The sequence below is a fragment of the Hylobates moloch genome, unplaced genomic scaffold, assembly GCF_009828535.3.
Source record: "Hylobates moloch isolate HMO894 unplaced genomic scaffold, HMol_V3 SCAFFOLD_4, whole genome shotgun sequence".
NCBI lineage: Eukaryota > Metazoa > Chordata > Mammalia > Primates > Hylobatidae > Hylobates > Hylobates moloch.
Genome location: NW_026652279.1, coordinates 35,942,946 through 35,961,977, shown reverse-complemented (window position 1 = coordinate 35,961,977; position 19,032 = coordinate 35,942,946). Strand labels below are relative to the sequence as shown.

Sequence of the window (19,032 nt, the reverse complement as noted above, 5' to 3'; positions counted from 1 at the left end):
CCCAGGGACCACATGGGAACCCTTCAAATACGTACCACATATGACGGGGGTAAATATCGCCATGCCTTTGTACTGCTGTTTCGAAATGGTTTTGCTCAAGATGAGTCCTCCAAAACTGGGGAAATGGCAGACAGCAGTCAAGTTATCAGGGTTTACGCTTACAATGGCCCTGCAACTCTCCACACAAATCACTCTTTCAGCCTGGCTGTCAGTCTCCTCTCCCCTACACAAAATATCTGCTGCGGCCAAACTGGTCTCCCCAGCATCCTTTGCACCCTGCTCATGCTTTTCCATCTCCACTTTGAGCCTCAACCATTGCAGAAGGCCATCCGAGAACACCCACTTATTACAAAACAAACAAATGCCTTTTCAAAGGCACACAGCTCACTGGGCTGTCCCAAGACTCCGGCACCACAACTGAGATGCTCTTTAGCAGAAAACAGAACCTGCAGGAGGATCACCTCATGCCCACCCCATGTTCTCAGAAAATGTTGCAGCCAGACCTTGCTCCCACTGGCCACTGTAGTTTAGCAAAAGCTTTCCCACCCCTTGGAACTTCTTAGAGCCCTGAAGAAGCTAGGTCAATCTGTGTAAGGAGCCCAGGAGCCTCCTGGAAGCAAGGATACCTACTCTATCGCCTCTTCTCCCCAAGACTCAAAGTTAGAAAAACCCATCAGAATGGACTGGGGTGGCCCCCATCAAGGTTGACTCCCAGGAAATGAGCCTTGAGAGGCAGCTAGAGGGTGGTGGACCTGGGCTCAGCTGAAGGTTCTAAGGCTCTGGAGGGGCGCTAACCCCACAGCTGTCTAGGTCCCACCAGTAGCCATGCGTGGCCAGTGACCAGGAGGACGAGTGAGTCAGCAGATGTGGCCTTGAGGCCAAGGTGGGGGACCTGCCACCTAAGCAGGGATCTGGGCCAGCAAAGCTCTAGCGGCCATGGCCTGAAAGCCGCTGTCTCCCTTGGGGCTCCAGTGCACTCCAGTGCTGGCCCCAGCTTTGGCTCTTCCTGGGTCCCTGGTGCTCTGGCAAATGTAATCAGGGCAGCCTCTCTTAGAACCAACAAGGCCCAGGGTTCTCAGTGAAAGAGAGAGAAGAAAGGAAAAAGGTATGATTCAATCAGCAATGGGAGTTACTGAAAGAGCCCACAGCTACATTTCACTCCATTCCCGTCCCCCAAGGCAGTGAGTGTCACCCTGGTTCTAGGGGCCTTCATGGCTGAGAGGAGGAAGAGGGGCCGTGGCCCTGGCTCCTGCTCACCTGCTGATGACCATGGCCAGGATGATTGGGAACCAGCCAAACTTCAGGATCTTCACGATGGGTGGGCTCTGCTTGGCAATGAGGACCCACACTGGGGTCAGAGCCGCAAAGCTGAGGCAGACCAGTGGCGTCAGATACCGACTATCTGAAAGGAGAACACGGACATACGCGGCTTGTGTGGCCAAGGCCAGCACACACAGGCTGGGCCTGGGTTTCACAAGTGAGAGGTGGGTGAGGATGCTCCTGTCCTCATCAGTTGAGCAGGAACTGCCTTGCCATACTTTTCAAAGAACTTTCACCATCCCAAGAAGTAACTGGAAAAGCTCCTCTCTGTCCTCCATTCCTGCCACATTCAACTCCATTTCTCTGGCAAACTTGCTATTTTCCCCACATAAAGTACCCTGTTCTGTCTCCTCCCACCCTGATGCTACTGTCATAAGTAAATAGAAGTACAATGTATGGAACGCACCATGAGCCAGCACTACTATGCTCAGTACTTCGTGTGCACAATCTCATCGCACCTTCTTGACAGCTCCTGCTCAGACAGGCAGCAGGAGGAAGCAGACATGCAAAAAAGGGTGGCTGCCTAGACAGCAAGCAGCCCCGTCAGGGCTATGGCCTGGGTCCATGGAACGCCAGGGCCGGCTATGGGATGCCACCCGTGATCCTGGCTGAGGCCAGTCCCAGGCAACCACAGGGTCACCAGCCGGGGTAGCTACTCGCGTCCCCATCTCATCTTCTCCACTGGTGAGAGACCAGTGAAGACTGGCCAGGTGCTGGATCAGTCACTGCTGCGGGGGCCCAGGATGAGCCTGACACACTCGGGCATCTTGTGCGTTCATTCCTTCCTTTCTGTGTTGTGCTCCATGTGAGGGTCCCCCACAAGTGACAGAACAAGACACTGGCTTTCTCTAGAGTGGTCGCCTCACCCTCAGCCCCACCCTCTGGAGGGCAGGCTCACCTGCCAAGAGGGCCCAACACTCAGGGGTGCCCAGGCATGGGTCTGTGTCCTATGTACTCCCTCTCTGGTGGTGTTATCAGGAACATCCCCTCCTTCCTTCTCTGCACTAAAGGGTCATGGCCCATTCCTCTGCCTCAGGTGCCCCAGACTGGCTACAGACAAGGTACTTTATGGTAGGAGGGCGTGGCCTCTGCAGGAGATATAAGCCAGGCCCAGCCAGCTCTAACCAGGTCTCCCACTCTCTGGGAAACAGCGGCCTGTAGAAGCATCGCCTTATACGACGCTTTTGAATCCAGTCTGAGTTTTCAGTTAGCTATTCACAAGCACCCCCAGGACCTGCCTCATGCTTTCCCCAGCACACCTCCCCAGTGTGCAATGCCAATTCCCAACTACACCCAGCAGGTATTACAGTCAGCTGCTCATAATTCAGCGGGTCAAGATTTATCTAATACAGGCCAGTCCCAGTGACTCCTGAGTGCAACAGAGAGAAGGTCACAGTCTCACTGGAGAGACAGATGCCCCAACAGTGATTTTGTGTCTAAATCATAAGTCGTGTGGAAATGAGCATATGGTACAGCCTGGGGCAGAGGAAAAGGTTCACATGATGCCTGAACTCTCATTTGTTTTGCAAATCCAACTCAAATAATGCATATACAAATCTTCTTGTTTTAAGTTCAGTTTAGCTTTAAAGTAAAGTTAGGTCATCTTATTTCTTACAGATCTCCCTTGCCACTTAAGTAAACTTGGCGAATCTCCCTGTTGATTAAACATCACTGCTGGTAGGCAACACCAGGATGGCAAGGAGACAGTCCCAAAGCTGGGACAGAAAGGGTCCCAGTGCCCATACCCTCTAAATCACAGCTGTTTATTTGTCTGCTTCAGTTGCCAACAGGTAAAGATGGGATGCTTTCTTAAATCCCTAGGCCTACATTCCCATGGGGAGTGACAAACTGCAGCTTTGCTGAGGCTCTTCCCTTTGTCTGGGCACTTCTTCAACAACTGTCACTGCATGCCCACTGCCCTCCAATCCTGTGAGGACACATCAGTGTCGCCGACCAGCCTCAGGACCCACTCAACCTCCTAGTACACCTCTGCCCTAAAGGTAGAAGTTAACAACCCATATAAATGCAGGCTTCAGTTGCTCATTCTTCCTAACATGGTTTGGAGAGCTTGAAGCACTTTCCTGAGCACTCCTTGAACTTGTGGAATAACCTCAGGCTTTCCCTCTGTAAAAGGATTTTTGACTGTAATACAGCAGGGTCCTTCCTGTGGGAATAATGGCTGATTTGAAGGTCACAGTGTCTTAGTCAGTTTTGTTGCTTATAACAGAACACTAGAAACTGGGTAATTCCTAAAGAAAACAAATTTGTTCCTAGTTATAATGGCTGAGAAGTCCAAGGTTGACAGGCTGCCTCTGGTGAGGGCCTTCTTGCTGGTGGGGACTATGCAGAATCCGGAGGTGGAGCAAGGCACCACATGGCGAGGGAACTGAGCATGTAGCTCAGGTCTCTCTTCCTCTGTTTTAAAGCCACCAGTCCCATTCCCATGGTAACTCATTAATCCATTAACCCATTAATCTATTAATCCATGAATGGATTAATCTATTCATGAGGGCAGAGCCCTTATGACCCAATCACCTCTTAAAGGCCCCACTTTTCAATACTGCCACATTGGAGATCAACACATGAAATTTAGGGAACTCATTCGAACCACAGCATTCCACCCATGGTACCCCAAATTCATGTCATTCTCACATGCAAAATACATTCATTCCATCCCCACAGCCCCAGAGTCTTAACTTATGCTAGCGTTAACTCAAAAGACCAAAGTCCAGAGTCTCACATGTGAGCCTATGAAATCAAAACAAGCTACCTGCTTCGAAGATACAATGGTGGTACGGGTATAAGGCAGACCTTCCCATCCAAAAGGAAGAAATGGACAAAAGGAAAAGACCAACAGGCCAAAACCTGAGAGAGCAGACACTGGGGCTTATGACTCCAGAGCTTTCTCCTCTGACTCCATGCCAGGCATCCTCTACACGCTGGTGTGCGGGTTGAGGTTCCCAGGCCTCTGAGATCCCCCTACCTCCAACCATGGCTGGGCTGTGCTCAGTTCACCCAGCTCTCCCAGGCTGAAGTCGCACACTAACAGCTCTGCAGTCCTGGGGTCTTGGTGAGAGTCCTGCTTCCATGGCTCCACCAGGCATTGTCCTGGTGGAACTCTGTGGAGCAGCTCGAATCCCACACTTCTGCTTGGCACTGCTCTAGTAGGGGAGCTCTGCAGTGGCTTCAGCCCTGAAACAAGTCTTTGTCTGGGCCCCCAGGCTTTGGACAAAATACTTCCAAAACTTGGCAGTGGCTACTAAGCTTCCAAGGTCCTTGCCCTCTGCAAGTCTGGACAATTAGCACCACATGGACCTAGGTTTATGACTTGTACCTTCTGGGGCGGCAGCATGAGCTGCACCCGAGCCGTGTGAGCCATGACTGGGATGGCCAAGGAGCGCTGCACTGGGATACAGGGAACAGAGTCCCTAGGTGGCCCTGGGCAGCAAGCTCATGCCCTGGGCCTGTCCCCTGAAACGATTCCGTCTTTCTAGGCTTCTGGGCCTGTGATGGGAGGGGGGGCCTCAAAAAATCTCTGAAATACTTTTGGGCCTTTTCCCCCTTGTCTTGACTATTAGCTCCCAGCTCCCTTTCAGCCATGCTAATCTCCTTAGAAACTGGTGGCTCAGTCACACCCTTGGATTCCTCTCCTGGAAACTCTTTCATTCTCTACCATATGGCCAGGCTAAAAATATTCCAAACTTTCCCGCCGTTTCCATTTTCTCTAGGAGTTCACCAGGTAAACCAAAAATAAAATTTGAAGCTCCATCCCAACCATCTGAATGGACTTCCTCCTCAGCCAGGGCACTCTTAAAATATAACCTGAAAGACTGGTTCAGGCCATGACGGGGAGTGGGGGTCAGACATGCCTCATTATCCCTCTCCAGCATTAACATCAACGCAGACTTTAAGTCTGACAAGAAGCATTTTATAATCTCTTCTCTCTGAAGCCTGCTACCCGAAGGCTTCCTCTGCAAATAAGAACTGTCTCCACAATCCTTTTTCTTAACACGGACATTCCTTCCTATTGATCCCAGGTCTTTAGATAAACCCAACTAATTGTCAAATCAGGTGTGTTGTTTGCTTCTTTGTTTAGAGTGGTTTTTTTGTTTGTTTGTTTTTTTCTTTTTTTTTGAGACAGTCTCACTCTGTTCCCCAGGCTGGAACGCAGTGGTGCTATCTCGGCTCACTGCAAGTTCCGCCTCCCGAGTTCATGCCATTCTCCTGCCTCAGTCTCCCAAGTAGCTGGGACTACAGGCGCCTGCCACCATGCCTGGCTAATTTTTTGTATTTTTAGTAGAGACAGGGTTTCACCGTGTTAGCCAGGATGGTCTTGATCTCCTGACCTCGTGATCCGCCCGCCACGGCCTCCCAAAATGCTGGGATTACAGGCGTGAGCCACCGCGCCTGGCCTGTTTAGAGTTTTTATACCCCCTATCTTTTCCTGGGCTTTCTGTGTCCTCGTTTTGTTCTTCCCCTGGGCGGGCCTTTATCTATCACATGTGCAGCAGCCCTGCCAGCACTTGGGAGAGCTGCATGTGCAGTGTGTTTATTGAAGTGGTGCCCATGCTCAGTAGGGGCAGTTCTCACTGGTCCAGAGCTCCAGAGGAAGGTCATATACCAGTTAAATTTCACCATCTTGCCCTTTCACTGCACATGCTTGAAACCCTATCGGGGATTATGGCTTGCTAATTCCAGGTGTCTTATGTCTGTTCTAAGACTCCTGCCATTCCAGGCACCAGTCATGGCCACTTATTACCTTAGAGGGACGGTTTTATGCCTGCCTGTCCGTTACTTAATGAGAACCAGACAGCTCTGGGGTTCCTCCCTTGTCCTGCTCATTATTTCAGGGGGACAGATTTATAATTGCCTGATCATGGCTTGACAACTGCCCAACATTCTTGGGGGCTCTCTCTCCTGCCCTGCTCATGTCTAACCCCCTATTCTATGACTAAGTTTAGACTTCACCTGAGCCCAAAACTTAAGAACAGCTCAGTGGGAGCATAGATTCAAGTGCCCTGAATATACACTTCAATTGGTAGCAGTTACAAGTGGGATTTTAAAGATAAAGGAAGAGGCTGTTCCTAAGTTGTTTACAAAGAATTTACATTAAAATAACATAAGCTATGGATTGGCTATATTATTGTTCACTGTATCACAAATTCCAGGTACATGAAGATAATGGGGGAGGCAGTTAGGAACAAAATGCCTTTAAACAATTGCCCAGGAATGGATGTGGCGGGCATGACTGAAGCAAACACACTTGATTTTTCAAGTCGCCCACATGGCTCTCTTTCAAGTGTACTCTAATAAACTCTTGCTTTGCTTAAAATAAATTCTCCCTCCTGCTTTAAACCTTGCCTGTGTCTCTCATTTGAAATCTTTCCTTCCAGAAGACAAATAACTGAAATTGCTGCAAAGTTGTCATTCTGGAGTTTCTCCAGATAGCTGGACTCACCGCTGGTAACAATATTCTCTGGATATTGTTATTTAAGGTTGACATCAGTAACACCCTACTTCTCAGTATCAATTTTTTGCTTTAGTCTATTTGCTTATAATGGAATACCAAGAAATTGGATAATTCATAAGGAAATTTCTTATGGTTGTGGAGGCCAAGGTCGAGGGGCCGCATCTGGTGAGGGCCTTCTTGCTGGTGGGGACTCTGCAGTCCAGAGGTGGTGCAGGGCGCCACATGGTGAGGGAACCCAGCGTGCAGCTCAGGTCTCACCTCCTTTTCTTATAGAGCCACCAGTCCCACTCCCATGGTAACTCATTAATCCATCAATCCATTAATTCAATCACCTTTTAAAGGCCCCACCTTTCATTACTGCCAAGTTAGGGGTTAAGTTTCCAACACATGAAATGTGGGGGACACATTCAAACAACAACACATGGGCTGGGTGCAAAAGTACCCACTCAGCCTCAGGGGTGACCTGCTCCAGGGCCCCTCCTCCATGGAGCCTTTGTGTCTATAGAAGAAGACTCCTTACCTTTGTGTCTGTAGAAGAAGCTGCTAACCAAAGCCAGAATGGACAGTGTGATGAGGTCTCCCAGGCTGGCTGCAATGGGCGTGGCAATGTTGTCTGGGTTGACCCCGAGCTTTCGAGCACCAATCACTATACAAACCATCAGCACTCCTGCAGAGAGAGAGGAAAAAGAGCAGACTCAAATCCCAGGGAGCCAGATGGCTCTGAGCAGGCACAGGGATGGGCAGCACTGAGTCAGGACTGGCAGGTGGCAGGGAGGCTGCTCATTAACTTGCCTCCCTCCACAAAGGCCTTGATGTGAAGCCAGGCTGCCCTGACTTTCAGAGCTTCCCACTACACTGGAAGCCTGAGAAGGCTGGGAGAGTTGGACTCCACTGTGTGACCTGTGTGCAAGATGCTAAGGAGTGACCTGTGGCACCCGAGCTCCCAAATCACCAGGAACCACAGAGACAGGCAGCCCAGAGCCCCATGCTGCACGAGGGCTGCTCCAAAGATACTCGGAGCAACGGGCCCCCCTGGGGTGAGCTCATGGTCTCCTGTGTTTACTGGCATCCTCTGAGAAGCAGACACCAAGATGGAAACAGCTGGGTAAGAGATTCATTAGGGACTAGGCCTGTGAGGGAAGACGGGGAGGGCGTGAGGGAGCCGGGAGCACTGGCGGACATTGACACAGGCAGGGCGCAGGGGAGGGGGGAAGCGAAGGTGGGGCACATCTGAGACTGCACTGCATTTCTAGGTGCACTCGGCCAGGCTATCAGAGGCACACTCGGAGGGCCCCATGTCTCCCAGGAACAGTCCTGTGCTGGGAGCTTGGCGGTGCTGTCCGTGGTGCACTGGGAAGCACGTGCAGTGGTGGTGGATTTTGGGGGGCAGCACTGAAGAGGTGAGGCTCACATTACCGTGGCTACCATGCCTCCGAAGTCCTCCTTCCTGGTCAGACGGTGCTCTGAAGGAGACTATCACACGTGATCTCCTAGTCCCATCCACAGCCTAGGACTTGACTCAACAGACTCTCACTGGGTTCTCTAAGATACTCTGTGTTGTGGCTATTGGCATTTTAACACTTTACCCAGGATCTTGTAACCTAAAAATAATTACAATCACCACCTGATGCCATCCTCAAGCTGCCACTACAAGCTGGTTTGTGCCTTGCCTGATCTTGTGAACAAGTCACAGCCCTTTGCCTCCTTTGAATGCCAGCTGTAAGTGAATCCGAGTTTGCACGCTGAGTCAGTGAGCTGGGGACAATCTTGCAGGGACCATTTAAAGGAACACCAGTGGTTTGGGGGCACCTATTGAAAACCACTACCCTGAGGCTTGTGTGACAGCCTCTTCAACACTGCCTGGTGAGGTAACCGCAATGCTTCTGAATAGCCATGGACAATACAGATTTTGCTTGTGTTGCTAAGCTTCATCCGATCTCTGGGCCTGTTTTCCCTTCTGTAAAATGGGGAGATGGGAATGGTGTTCTCTACAAGCCCCTACAAAGACAGGGCTGGCCTTCTGGACTGTTAGACTATGTTGTTTTCAGAAGACTTTATGCTGAGGGTCTCCTGGACTGTTCTTCTCTGGAAAGTCTGGCACATTCATCCCGCCCCATCCGTGGACCAGGCTGGGTCATGGCATCCACCATCCGTCCATGCCTACACAGGCTGTAACTAGGAGCCAGCCTCAGCCAACACCCTGGGCAGGTACACATGGTTTGTAAACCTGCAGCCTGGCTTCGGCACAGTCCTCTTCTGGCCTACACCCTCCATGCACTGGCACAGGAATGGGGCTGATCAGCTGCCTGGTAGGAATGAGAATAGCCCACATGGGTAACCCACAGTGAGCTGAGCCCAGAGGATATTGACTGAGCAAGTAGGTGAGGGAATGGATGTATAAACACAGGTTCAATTATGAAGTTATCAACTTTTCCTTCTTTCACTGCACCAAAGCAAGGCACGTGGTCTGGGAGATTCACAAAGACACGTGACCCAGGAGAGAGCTGGAGGAGAGTCCATTCATTCAGCTAACATCTGCAAGCTGGTTATAAACCTGGCCCTGGTTTAAGTGATGACAATAACCAAAAGGCTCTGTTCCCATCAGTGGAAATGCCTGTCAGGTGTGGGGAGAGACTGTACACAAGTGTGTGAACACACATTTGAGGTGAGGTGAGTAAAACAGGACACTAACGTAAAGCATGGCTGGAACAGTCACTTTAGTTAGTGTTGGTCAGAGGAGGCCTCAGGACAAAAGCGACATGTGGCACTCACTCTAGTGTCCTGTATATTCACAAGCTTATTGTCTGCCCCGAGTTAGAATATAAAATCAAAACACATTTTGTTGACAGTATATCCCCAGCACTACACGGTGCCAGGCACACAGCAGACACCCAGCAACAACTGAATCACCAATGGACAACCATGCAACGTGGCCAACGTGTGGCGACTGCTTTCCCGGCACGTGTGTGAGCCCCAAGGAAGGGGGTATGTCTGCCCGCATTTCTATCTCACATGTGCTGCAGATACACGTTAAGCACCAGCTGTGTTTGGCATGAGACAGGAGCAGCAGACAGCAGGTGGGAACTACTGGGTCCCCACTCTTGAGGAGCTGACATTTTAGCAGGGAGGTGAGGCAGAAAGATGATGCAACAAGATAATTTGAGCTACACAAGCAGAGCCGGGGCCCACGGGAAGGGAAGAGAGGAGGTGGGTGCATGTGGGAGGGTGGTGCTGTGCACTGAACACTGCTCTCCCCCTAACCCACATGTTGAAATCCTCACCCACAAGGTGAGGAGCCGGGGCCTTTGGGAGGTGAAGTCATGAGGATGGGGGCCCCACGAATGAGATGAGGGCCCTTATGAAAGAGGCCCCAAAGAGCTCCCACCTCTCTCCACTGTGTGAGGACAGCAAGAAGGGCCGGCTGCAGCCTCAAAGGGAGCAGCTGCAAGCCCAGCCCCACGGATGCCCAACCTCGGGCTCCAGCCTGCAGCCCCGCGAGGAGTAAATGTCTGCTGCCGCCAAGCCGCCGACTGGGGGCTCCGTCACAGCAGCCACAGTCTCCTCAGACAGGTTAGAAAGGCCTCTCTGAAGACATGAAATGGAAGCTCAAATCTGTGCCTTGCCCTCAGGACACCTGCAGCCTCCAGAGCCCATCACAGGCCTGTGTGTAAGGTCATGCTCAATAGTGTTTAAAACTAACAGGCTGACTGCACAGATGAACAAGCCTGCTGTGTGCAGGTGTCAGGCCTCGGCACGGGAGTGTGACCAGCTGATGAGATCTGCAGAGCAGGGACAGGTCTTTACATAGCAGAGAGCAGAGTGGAGTGGTGGCAGGAGTGGCACACACCCCTGCCTGGGTGAGGGTACAAGGTGGGCCATGAAGACCCAGCTGGCTCGTCCCACCCCACCAGTGAGAACCCTGAGCCACCATCAGTCCCATTAGTGGTGAGACTCACACCCCCAGAAACTGAAAACACAATGAGCCCTGAGGTGGGACCTCAGAGGAGCAGGGGGTGGGTGGGGGCTCACAGTTGGGGCATGGCTCACCCAGGGCAAAGGCTGCAAGGAAGGCAGTGAGGACACTGCTGGCACACAGCAACTCCACCTTGGCGACATCCACTTCCTCTCGAGATATCACACCCAACAGCAGTGCAGCCACAGCAGCCAAGAGCCCCACGACAGTGGCCTGCACCTGTTGGACAGAAATCAGAAGCATGAGGGGGGGCACCGGGGCCACAGCCACACTCCCTGCCCTTCACACCTCACTCACCGCAAGGGGCTGGGTGCCACATGCTACTGCCTCCTTTCCCTTACCCTAAAATCTCACAGGCCCTCACCCCAGGAAAAACACCACACCCCACGCCTGCCTTGAACTCAACTCCCCCGAAACCATGCTGGCCACCTCTGCTCCCTTGCTGGGCACCGCCTTCAACAGCAGAATCTATTTCTCCATCTTCTGCTCAGGCTTTGGTCAGGGGCCACCTGGTATCTTGCTGGCAACTCCACTCTCACTGGTCTGAGCAGAAGTCCTCTGCAACTCCCGGCAGTGCAGACAACACATCTCACTTGCCATGTGGTGTACCCCATGACACACAGCAGTCACATGGGAGGACTTCACACACTTTTGGTCTCTCCCTTGGCACCCTGCTCACACCCTCCCCTTCCAAGCTCTGTTCCCGTCTCTGTCCTGCCAAGCACACACCACAGCCTGCTCCAGGAGCTGCCCTGATCTGGACATCAACACTGGCACCTCTAATCCAAAATGCCGACCTGGAAATGTTATTAAAGAAGGACACAGAAACAAAGAGCTCCACCATGTACAGGGAGAAGAGTGATATGGTTTGGCTCTGTAGCCCCACCAAGTCACATGTTGAATTGTAATCCCCAATGTTGGAGACGGGGCCTGGTGGGAGGTGATTGGATCACAGGGGCAGTTTCTCATGGTTTAACATCACCACCACCCCCCGCCCGCCCCTTGGTGAAGTCATCAGTGATCATGAGTTCTCATAAGTTCTGGTTGTTTAAAAGTGTGTGGCACCTCGCTCCTCTCTCTTGCTCCTTCTTTGGCCATGTGAAGTGCTGCTCCCCTTTGCATTCCCCTCATGCTTGTAAGTTTCCTGGGGCTTTTCCACAAGCTAAGCAGATACCAGCATCATGCTACCATGCTGTACAGCCTGTGGAACCGTAAGCCAATTAAACCTCTTTTGTTTATAAATTACCCAGTCTGATATTTCTTTATAGCACTGTGAGAACAGACTAACAGAAAAGTGGTACTGAAGAGTGGGGCACTGTTATAAAGATACCTGAAAATGTGGAAGTGACCTTGGAGCTAGGTAACAAGCAGAGGGTTGAAGAGTTTGGAGGGCTCAGAAGAAGACAGGAAGATAAGGGAATGTTTAGAACTTCCTCGAGACTTGTTAATTGTTTGTGACCAAAATTCTGGTAATGATTTGGACAGTGAAGGCCAGGCTGATGAGGTCTCAGATGCAGATGAGGATCTTTTTGGAAACTGGAGCAAAGGTTCCTTTTGTTACACTTTAGCAAAGAACTTGGCTGCATTATACCCCTGCCCTAGGGATTTGTGTAACTTTGAACTTGAGAATGATGATTTAGGGTATCTGGTGAAAGAAATTTCTAAGAAGCAAAACATTCGAGATGTGAACTGGCTGTTTCTAACAACCTATGCTCATATGCATGAGCAAAGAAATGATGTAAAACTGGAACTTATATTTAAAGGGGATGTAGAGAGTAAAAGTTTGGAAAATTTGCAGCCTGGCCATGCGGTAGAAAAGGCAAACCCACTTTCAGGGGAGAAATTCAAGCAGGCTGCAGAAATTTACATAAATAAAAAGGAGCCAAGTGCTAACAGCCAAGACAATGGGAAAAGGCCTGGAAGACATCTCAGAGACCTTATTGGCAGCCCCTCCCCTCACAGGCCCAGAGGCCTAGGAGGACAGAATGGTTTCATGGGCCAGGCCCATGGCCCCTGCTGCCCTGCACAGGCTCAGGACACTCTGTCCCATGTCCCAGCCGCTCAAGCTCCAGTCATGGCTCAAAGGGGCCCAGATACAGCTCAGGCTGCTGTTTCAGAGGATGCAACCCATAAGCCTTGGTGGCATCCACATGTGTTATGCCTGTGGTTGCACAGAGTGCAAAGTTGAGGCTTCGGAGCCTCCATCTAGATTTCAGAGGACATATGGAAAAGCCTGGATATCCAGGCAGAAGCCTGCTGCAGGGGTGGAGCCTTCATGGAGAGGGCTCTACTAAGCAGTGTTGGGGGAAATGTGGGGTTGGAGTCCAGCCCCCACAGTTCCCACTGGGGCACTGCCTAGAGAAGCTGAGAGAAGAGGGTCACCATCCTCCAGACCCCAGAATGGTAGCTCCACCAGCATCTTGCCACCGCCAGCCTGGAAAAGCTGCAGGCACTGAATACCAGCCCATGAGAGCAGCAGACATGGCTGAACCCTGCAAAGCCACAGAGGCAGAGCTGCCCAAGGCCTTGGGAGCCCACCCCTTGCACCAATGTGCCCTAGATGTGAGACATGGAATTAAAGGACATTATTTGGGAGCTTTAAAATTTAACGACTGCCCCACTAAGTTTCAAATCTGCATGAGGCCTGTAACCCCTTCCTTTGGCTGATTTCTCCCCTTTGAAATGGGAGTATTTACCCAATACCTGTATCTCCCATTGTATCTTTAAAGTAACTAATTTGTCTTTGATATTATAGGCTCATAGTTAGAAGGCACCAGCAGGCACTTGCCTTGTCTCAGATGAGACTTTGGACTTTTGAGTTAATGCTGGAATGAGTTAAGACTTTGGGTGACTGTTAGGAAGCCACAATTGTATTTTGCAATGTGAGAAAGGCATGAGATTTGGGGGGCCAGGGGTGAAATTATATAGTTTGTATTTGTTTCCCTACCAAATCTCGTGTCAAATTATAATCCCCAATGTTGGAGGTGGAGCCGGGTGGGAGGTGACTGGATCATGGGGGTGGTTTCTCATGGTGACCCCTTGGTGCTGTCATCTACAATGAGTGAGTTCTGCTGAGATCTGGTCCTTTAAAAGTATGTGGCACTCCCCCCCACCACTCTCTTGCTCATTCTCCGGCCACATGAAGTGCTGGCTTCCCTTCTGTCTCCCACCATAATTGTAAGTTTCCTGAGGACTCCTCAGAAGCCAAGCAGATCCCAGTATCATGCTTCCTGTACAGCCTGTGGAACGATAAGCCAATTAAACTTCTTTTCTTTATAAATTACCCAGTCTCAGATATTTCTTTATAGCAATGCAAAATGAACACTACAAAGAGCTAGTTTTTTAAAGCTAAAAAATGCTGCCCAAGTTAATCTATATAGTTCCAGTCAAAGTCCCAACAAGATCTTTCATGGCATTTGACAACTTATTTTAAATTTCACTAAAATGAGTAACTGTGCAAGAATAGCTACAGCTTTGAGAAAGGCCAAAGAGGGAGTTGTGGCATATTCATGATCAAAGTGTATTTTAAAGCTGAAGGAATGAAAGCAGTGTGGTGCTGACAGAAACAAGTAGATCAGCAGGACAGAACACAGTCCAATAAAAGAACCATTAATATAGGAAAATTTAATACATAAGAATGTAATCATGAATATATAGTAGGATAAAGGTGGCATTGCAAATCAGGATGGAATGGGTAAATATTAAGCAGGGTAAGAAAAACTGGATATCTAGGTTTGGGAAAAATATGGGTCCCTACTTCATAACATTCACACACATACCCCTAAACATAAAAACTATTTCATAAAATAAAATAAATATAATACATATGTAATATATATTATACAGAATATATAATTATAATATGTATAATATATATTATATATGTTATTATTATTTTAGGAAAATTCTAAATAAAATCTCAATATATGTATATTATAAACCTTTTATGCTTAAACAATATGTATTAAGTTATATATATACTGGACTTCATTATTCTAGATACTAACTAGAAAAATGCACAAGGATTATGGATAGGCAACTCACAGAAAAGAAAATACAAATGGATAACAGATGTGCATAAAGATCAACTTCTCTAGTAGTTAGGAAAATTCTTTTTTTTTTTTTTTTTTTTTTTTCTTTTTTATTATACTTTAGGGTTTTAGGGTACATGTGCACAATGTGACAATGTGCAGGTTTGTTACATATGTATCCATGTGCCATGTTGATTTCCTGCACCCATTAACTCGTCCTTTAGCATTAGGTGTATCTCCTAATGCTGTCCCTCCCCACTCCCCCCACCCCACAACAGTCCCCGGAGTGTGATGTTCCCCTTCCTGTGTCCATGAGTTCTCATTGTTCAATTCCCACCTATGAGTGAGAACATGCGGTGTTTGGTTTTTTGTCCTTGCGATAGTTTACTGAGAATGATGTTTTCCAGTTTCATCCATGTCCCTACAAAGGACACGAACTCATCATTTTTTATGGCTGCATAGTATTCCATGGTGTATATGTGCCACATTTTCTTAATCCAGTCTATCGTTGTTGGACATTTGGGTTGGTTCCAACTCTTTGCTATTGTGAATAGTGCCGCAATAAACATACGTGTGCATGTGTCTTTATAGCAGCATGATTTATAGTCCTTTGGGTATATACCCAGTAATGGGATGGCTGGGTCAAATGGTATTTCTAGTTCGAGATCCCTGAGGAATCGCCACACTGACTTCCACAATGGTTGAACTAGTTTACAGTCCCACCAACAGTGTAAAAGTGTTCCTATTTCTCCACATCCTCTCCAGCACCTGTTGTTTCCTGATTTTTTAATGATGGCCATTCTAACTGGTGTAAGATGGTATCTCACTGTGGTTTTGATTTGCATTTCTCTGATGGCCAGTGATGATGAGCATTTCTTCATGTGTTTTTCGGCTGCATAAATGTCTTCTTTTGAGAAGTGTCTGTTGATGTCCTCTGCCCACTTTTTGATGGGGTTGTTTGTTTTTTTCTTGTAAATTTGTTTGAGTTCATTGTAGATTCTGGATATTAGCCCTTTGTCAGATGAGTAGGTTGCAAAAATTTTCTCCCATTCTGTAGGTTGCCTGTTCACTCTGATGATAGTTTCTTTTGCTGTGCAGAAGCTCTTTAGTTTAATGAGATCCCATTTGTCGATTTTGGCTTTTGTTGCCATTGCTTTTGGTGTTTTAGACATGAAGTCCTTGCCCACGCCTATGGCCTGAATGGTATTGCCTAGGTTTTCTTGTAGGATTTTAATGGTTTTAGGTCTAACATATAAGTCTTTAATCCATCTTGAATTAATTTTTGTATAAGGTGTAAGGAAGGGATCCAGTTTCAGCTTTCTACATATGGCTAGCCAGTTTTCCCAGCACCATTTATTAAATAGGGAATCCTTTCCCCATTTCTTGTTTTTGTCAGGTTTGTCAAAGATCAGATAGTTGTAGCTATGCGGCATCATTTCTGAGGGCTCTGTTCTGTTCCATTGATCTATGTCTCTGTTGTGGTACCAGTACCATGCTGTTTTGGTTACTGTAGCCTTGTAGTATAGTTTGAAGTCAGGTAGCGTGATGCCTCCAGCTTTGTTCTTTTGGCTTAGGATTGACTTGGCGATGCGGGCTCTTTTTTGGTTCCATATGAACTTTAAAGTAGTTTTTTCCAATTCTGTGAAAAAAGTCATTGGTAGCTTCATGGGGATGGCATTGAATCTATAAATTACCTTGGGCAGTATGGCCATTTTCACGATATTGATTCTTCCAACCCATGAGCATGGAATGTTCTTCCATTTGTTTGTATCCTCTTTTATTTCATTGAGCAGTGGTTTGTAGTTCTCCTTGAAGAGGTCCTTCACATCTCTTGTAAGTTGGATTCCTAGGTATTTTATTCTCTTTGAAGCAATTGTGAATGGGAGTTCGCTCATGATTTGGCTCTCTGTTTGTCTGTTATTGGTGTACAAGAATGCTTGTGATTTTTGTACATTAATTTTGTATCCTGAGACTTTGCTGAAGTTGCTAATCAGCTTAAGGAGATTTCGGGCTGAGACAATGGGGTTTTCTAGATATACAATCATGTCATCTGCAAACAGGGACAATTTGACTTCCTCTTTTCCTAATTGAATACCCTTTATTTCCTTCTCCTGCCTGATTGCTCTGGCCAGAATTTCCAGCACTATGTTGAAAAGGAGCGGTGAGAGAGGGCATCCCTGTCTTGTGCCAGTTTTCAGAGGGAATGCTTCCAGTTTTTGCCCATTCAGTATGATATTGGCTGTGGGTTTGTCATAGATAGCTCTTATTATTTTGAGATACGTCCCATCAATACCTAATTTATTGAGAGTTTTTAGCATGAAGAGATGTTGAATTTTGTCAAAGGCCTTTTCTGCATCTATTGAGATAATCATGTGGTTTTTGTCTTTGGTTCTGTTTATATGCTGGATTACATTTATTGATTTGCGTATGTTGAACCAGCCTTGCATCCCAGGGATGAAGCCCACTTGATCATGGTGGATAAGCTTTTTGATGTGCTGCTGGATTCGGTTTGCCAGTATTTTATTGAGGATTTTTGCATCAATGTTCATCAAGGATATTGGTCTGAAATTCTCTTTTTTGGTTATGTCTCTGCCAGGTTTTGGTATCAGGATGATGCTGGCTTCATAAAATGTGTTAGGGAGGATTCCCTCTTTTTCTATTGATTGGAATACTTTCAGAAGGAATGGTACCAGTTCCTCCTTGTACCTCTGGTAGAATTCAGCTGTGAATCCATCAGGTCCTGGACTCTTTTTGGTTGGTAAGCTATTGATTATTGCCACAATTTCAGAAGCTGTTATTGGTCTATTCAGAGATTCAACTTCTTCCTGGTTTAGTCTTGGGAGGGTGTATTTGTCGAGGAATTTATCCATTTCTTCTAGATTTTCTAGCTTATTTGCATAGAGGTGTTTGTAGTATTCTCTGATGGTAGATTGTATTTCTGTGGGATCGGTGGTGATATCCCCTTTTTCGTTTTTTATTGCATCTATTTGATTCTTCTCTCTTTTCTTCTTTATTAGTCTTGCTAGCGGTCCATCAATTTTGTTGATCTTTTCAAAAAACCAGCTCCTGGATTCATTAATTTTTTGAAGGGTTTTTTGTGTCTCTATTTCCTTCAGTTCTGCTCTGATTTTAGTTATTTCTAGCCTTCTGCTAGCTTTTGAATGTGTTTGCTCTTGCTTTTCTAGTTCTTTTAATTGTGATGTTAGGGTGTCAATTTTGGATCTTTCCTGCTTTCTCTTGTGGGCATTTAGTGCTATAAATTTCCCTCTACACACTGCTTTGAATGTGTCCCAGAGATTCTGGTATGTTGTATCTTTGTTCTCGTTGGTTTCAAAGAACATCTTTATTTCTGCCTTCATTTCGTTATGTACCCAGTAGTCATTCAGGAGCAGGTTGTTCAGTTTCCATGTAGTTGAGCGGTTTTGAGTGAGTTTCTTAATCCTGAGTTCTAGTTTGATTGCACTGTGGTCTGAGAGACAGTTTGTTATAATTTCTGTTGTTTTACATTTGCTGAGGAGAGCTTTACTTCCAACTATGTGGTCAATTTTGGAATAGGTGTGGTGTGGTGCTGAAAAAAATGTATATTCTGTTGACTTGGGGTGGAGAGTTCTGTAGATGTCTATTAGGTCTGCTTGGTGCAGAGCTGAGTTCAATTCCTGGATATCCTTGTTAACTTTCTGTCTCGTTGATCTGTCTAATGCTGACAGTGGGGTGTTAAAATCTCCCATTATTATTGTGTGGGAGTTTAAGTCCCTTTGTAGGTCACTGAGGACTTGCTTTATGAATCTGGGTGCTCCTGTGTTGGGTGCATATATATTTAGGATATTTAGCTCTTCTTGTTGAATTGATCCCTTTACCATTATGTAATGGCCTTCTTTGTCTCTTATGATCTTTGTTGGTTTAAAGTCTATTTTATCAGAGACTAGGATTGCAACCCCTGCCTTTTTTTGTTTTCCATTTGCTTGATAGATCTTCCTCCATCCCTTTATTTTGAGTCTATGTGTGTCTCTGCACGTGAGATGGGTTTCCTGAATACAGCACACTGATGGGTCCTGACTCCTTATCCAGTTTGCCAGTCTGTGTCTTTTGATTGGAGCATTTAGCCCATTTACATTTAACGTTAATATTGTTATGTGTGAATCTGATCCTGTCATTATGATGTTAGTTGGTTATTTTGCTCGTTAGTTGCTATAGTTTCTTCCTAGCCTCGATGGTCTTTACAATTTGGCATGTTTTTG

The 19,032-nt window shown here is 47.4% G+C and overlaps 1 protein-coding gene across 9 annotated transcripts in view; it reads right to left on the bottom strand.

Annotated features, from left to right (window-relative positions):
- Nucleotides 1-19,032, bottom strand: part of SLC41A3 (solute carrier family 41 member 3) — an 88,049-nt gene that overhangs the window by 9,163 nt on the left and 59,854 nt on the right. For all 9 annotated transcript variants that reach the window (XM_032149929.2, XM_032149924.2, XM_058437389.1 and 6 more), the window contains 4 exons: nt 10,838-10,982; nt 7,311-7,457; nt 1,258-1,402; nt 36-115 (listed from right to left, as the gene is read on the bottom strand). In XM_032149929.2, the coding sequence (XP_032005820.1) occupies nt 36-115; nt 1,258-1,402; nt 7,311-7,457; nt 10,838-10,982 (517 nt within the window). The remainder of the gene's footprint in view (nt 1-35; nt 116-1,257; nt 1,403-7,310; nt 7,458-10,837; nt 10,983-19,032) is intronic.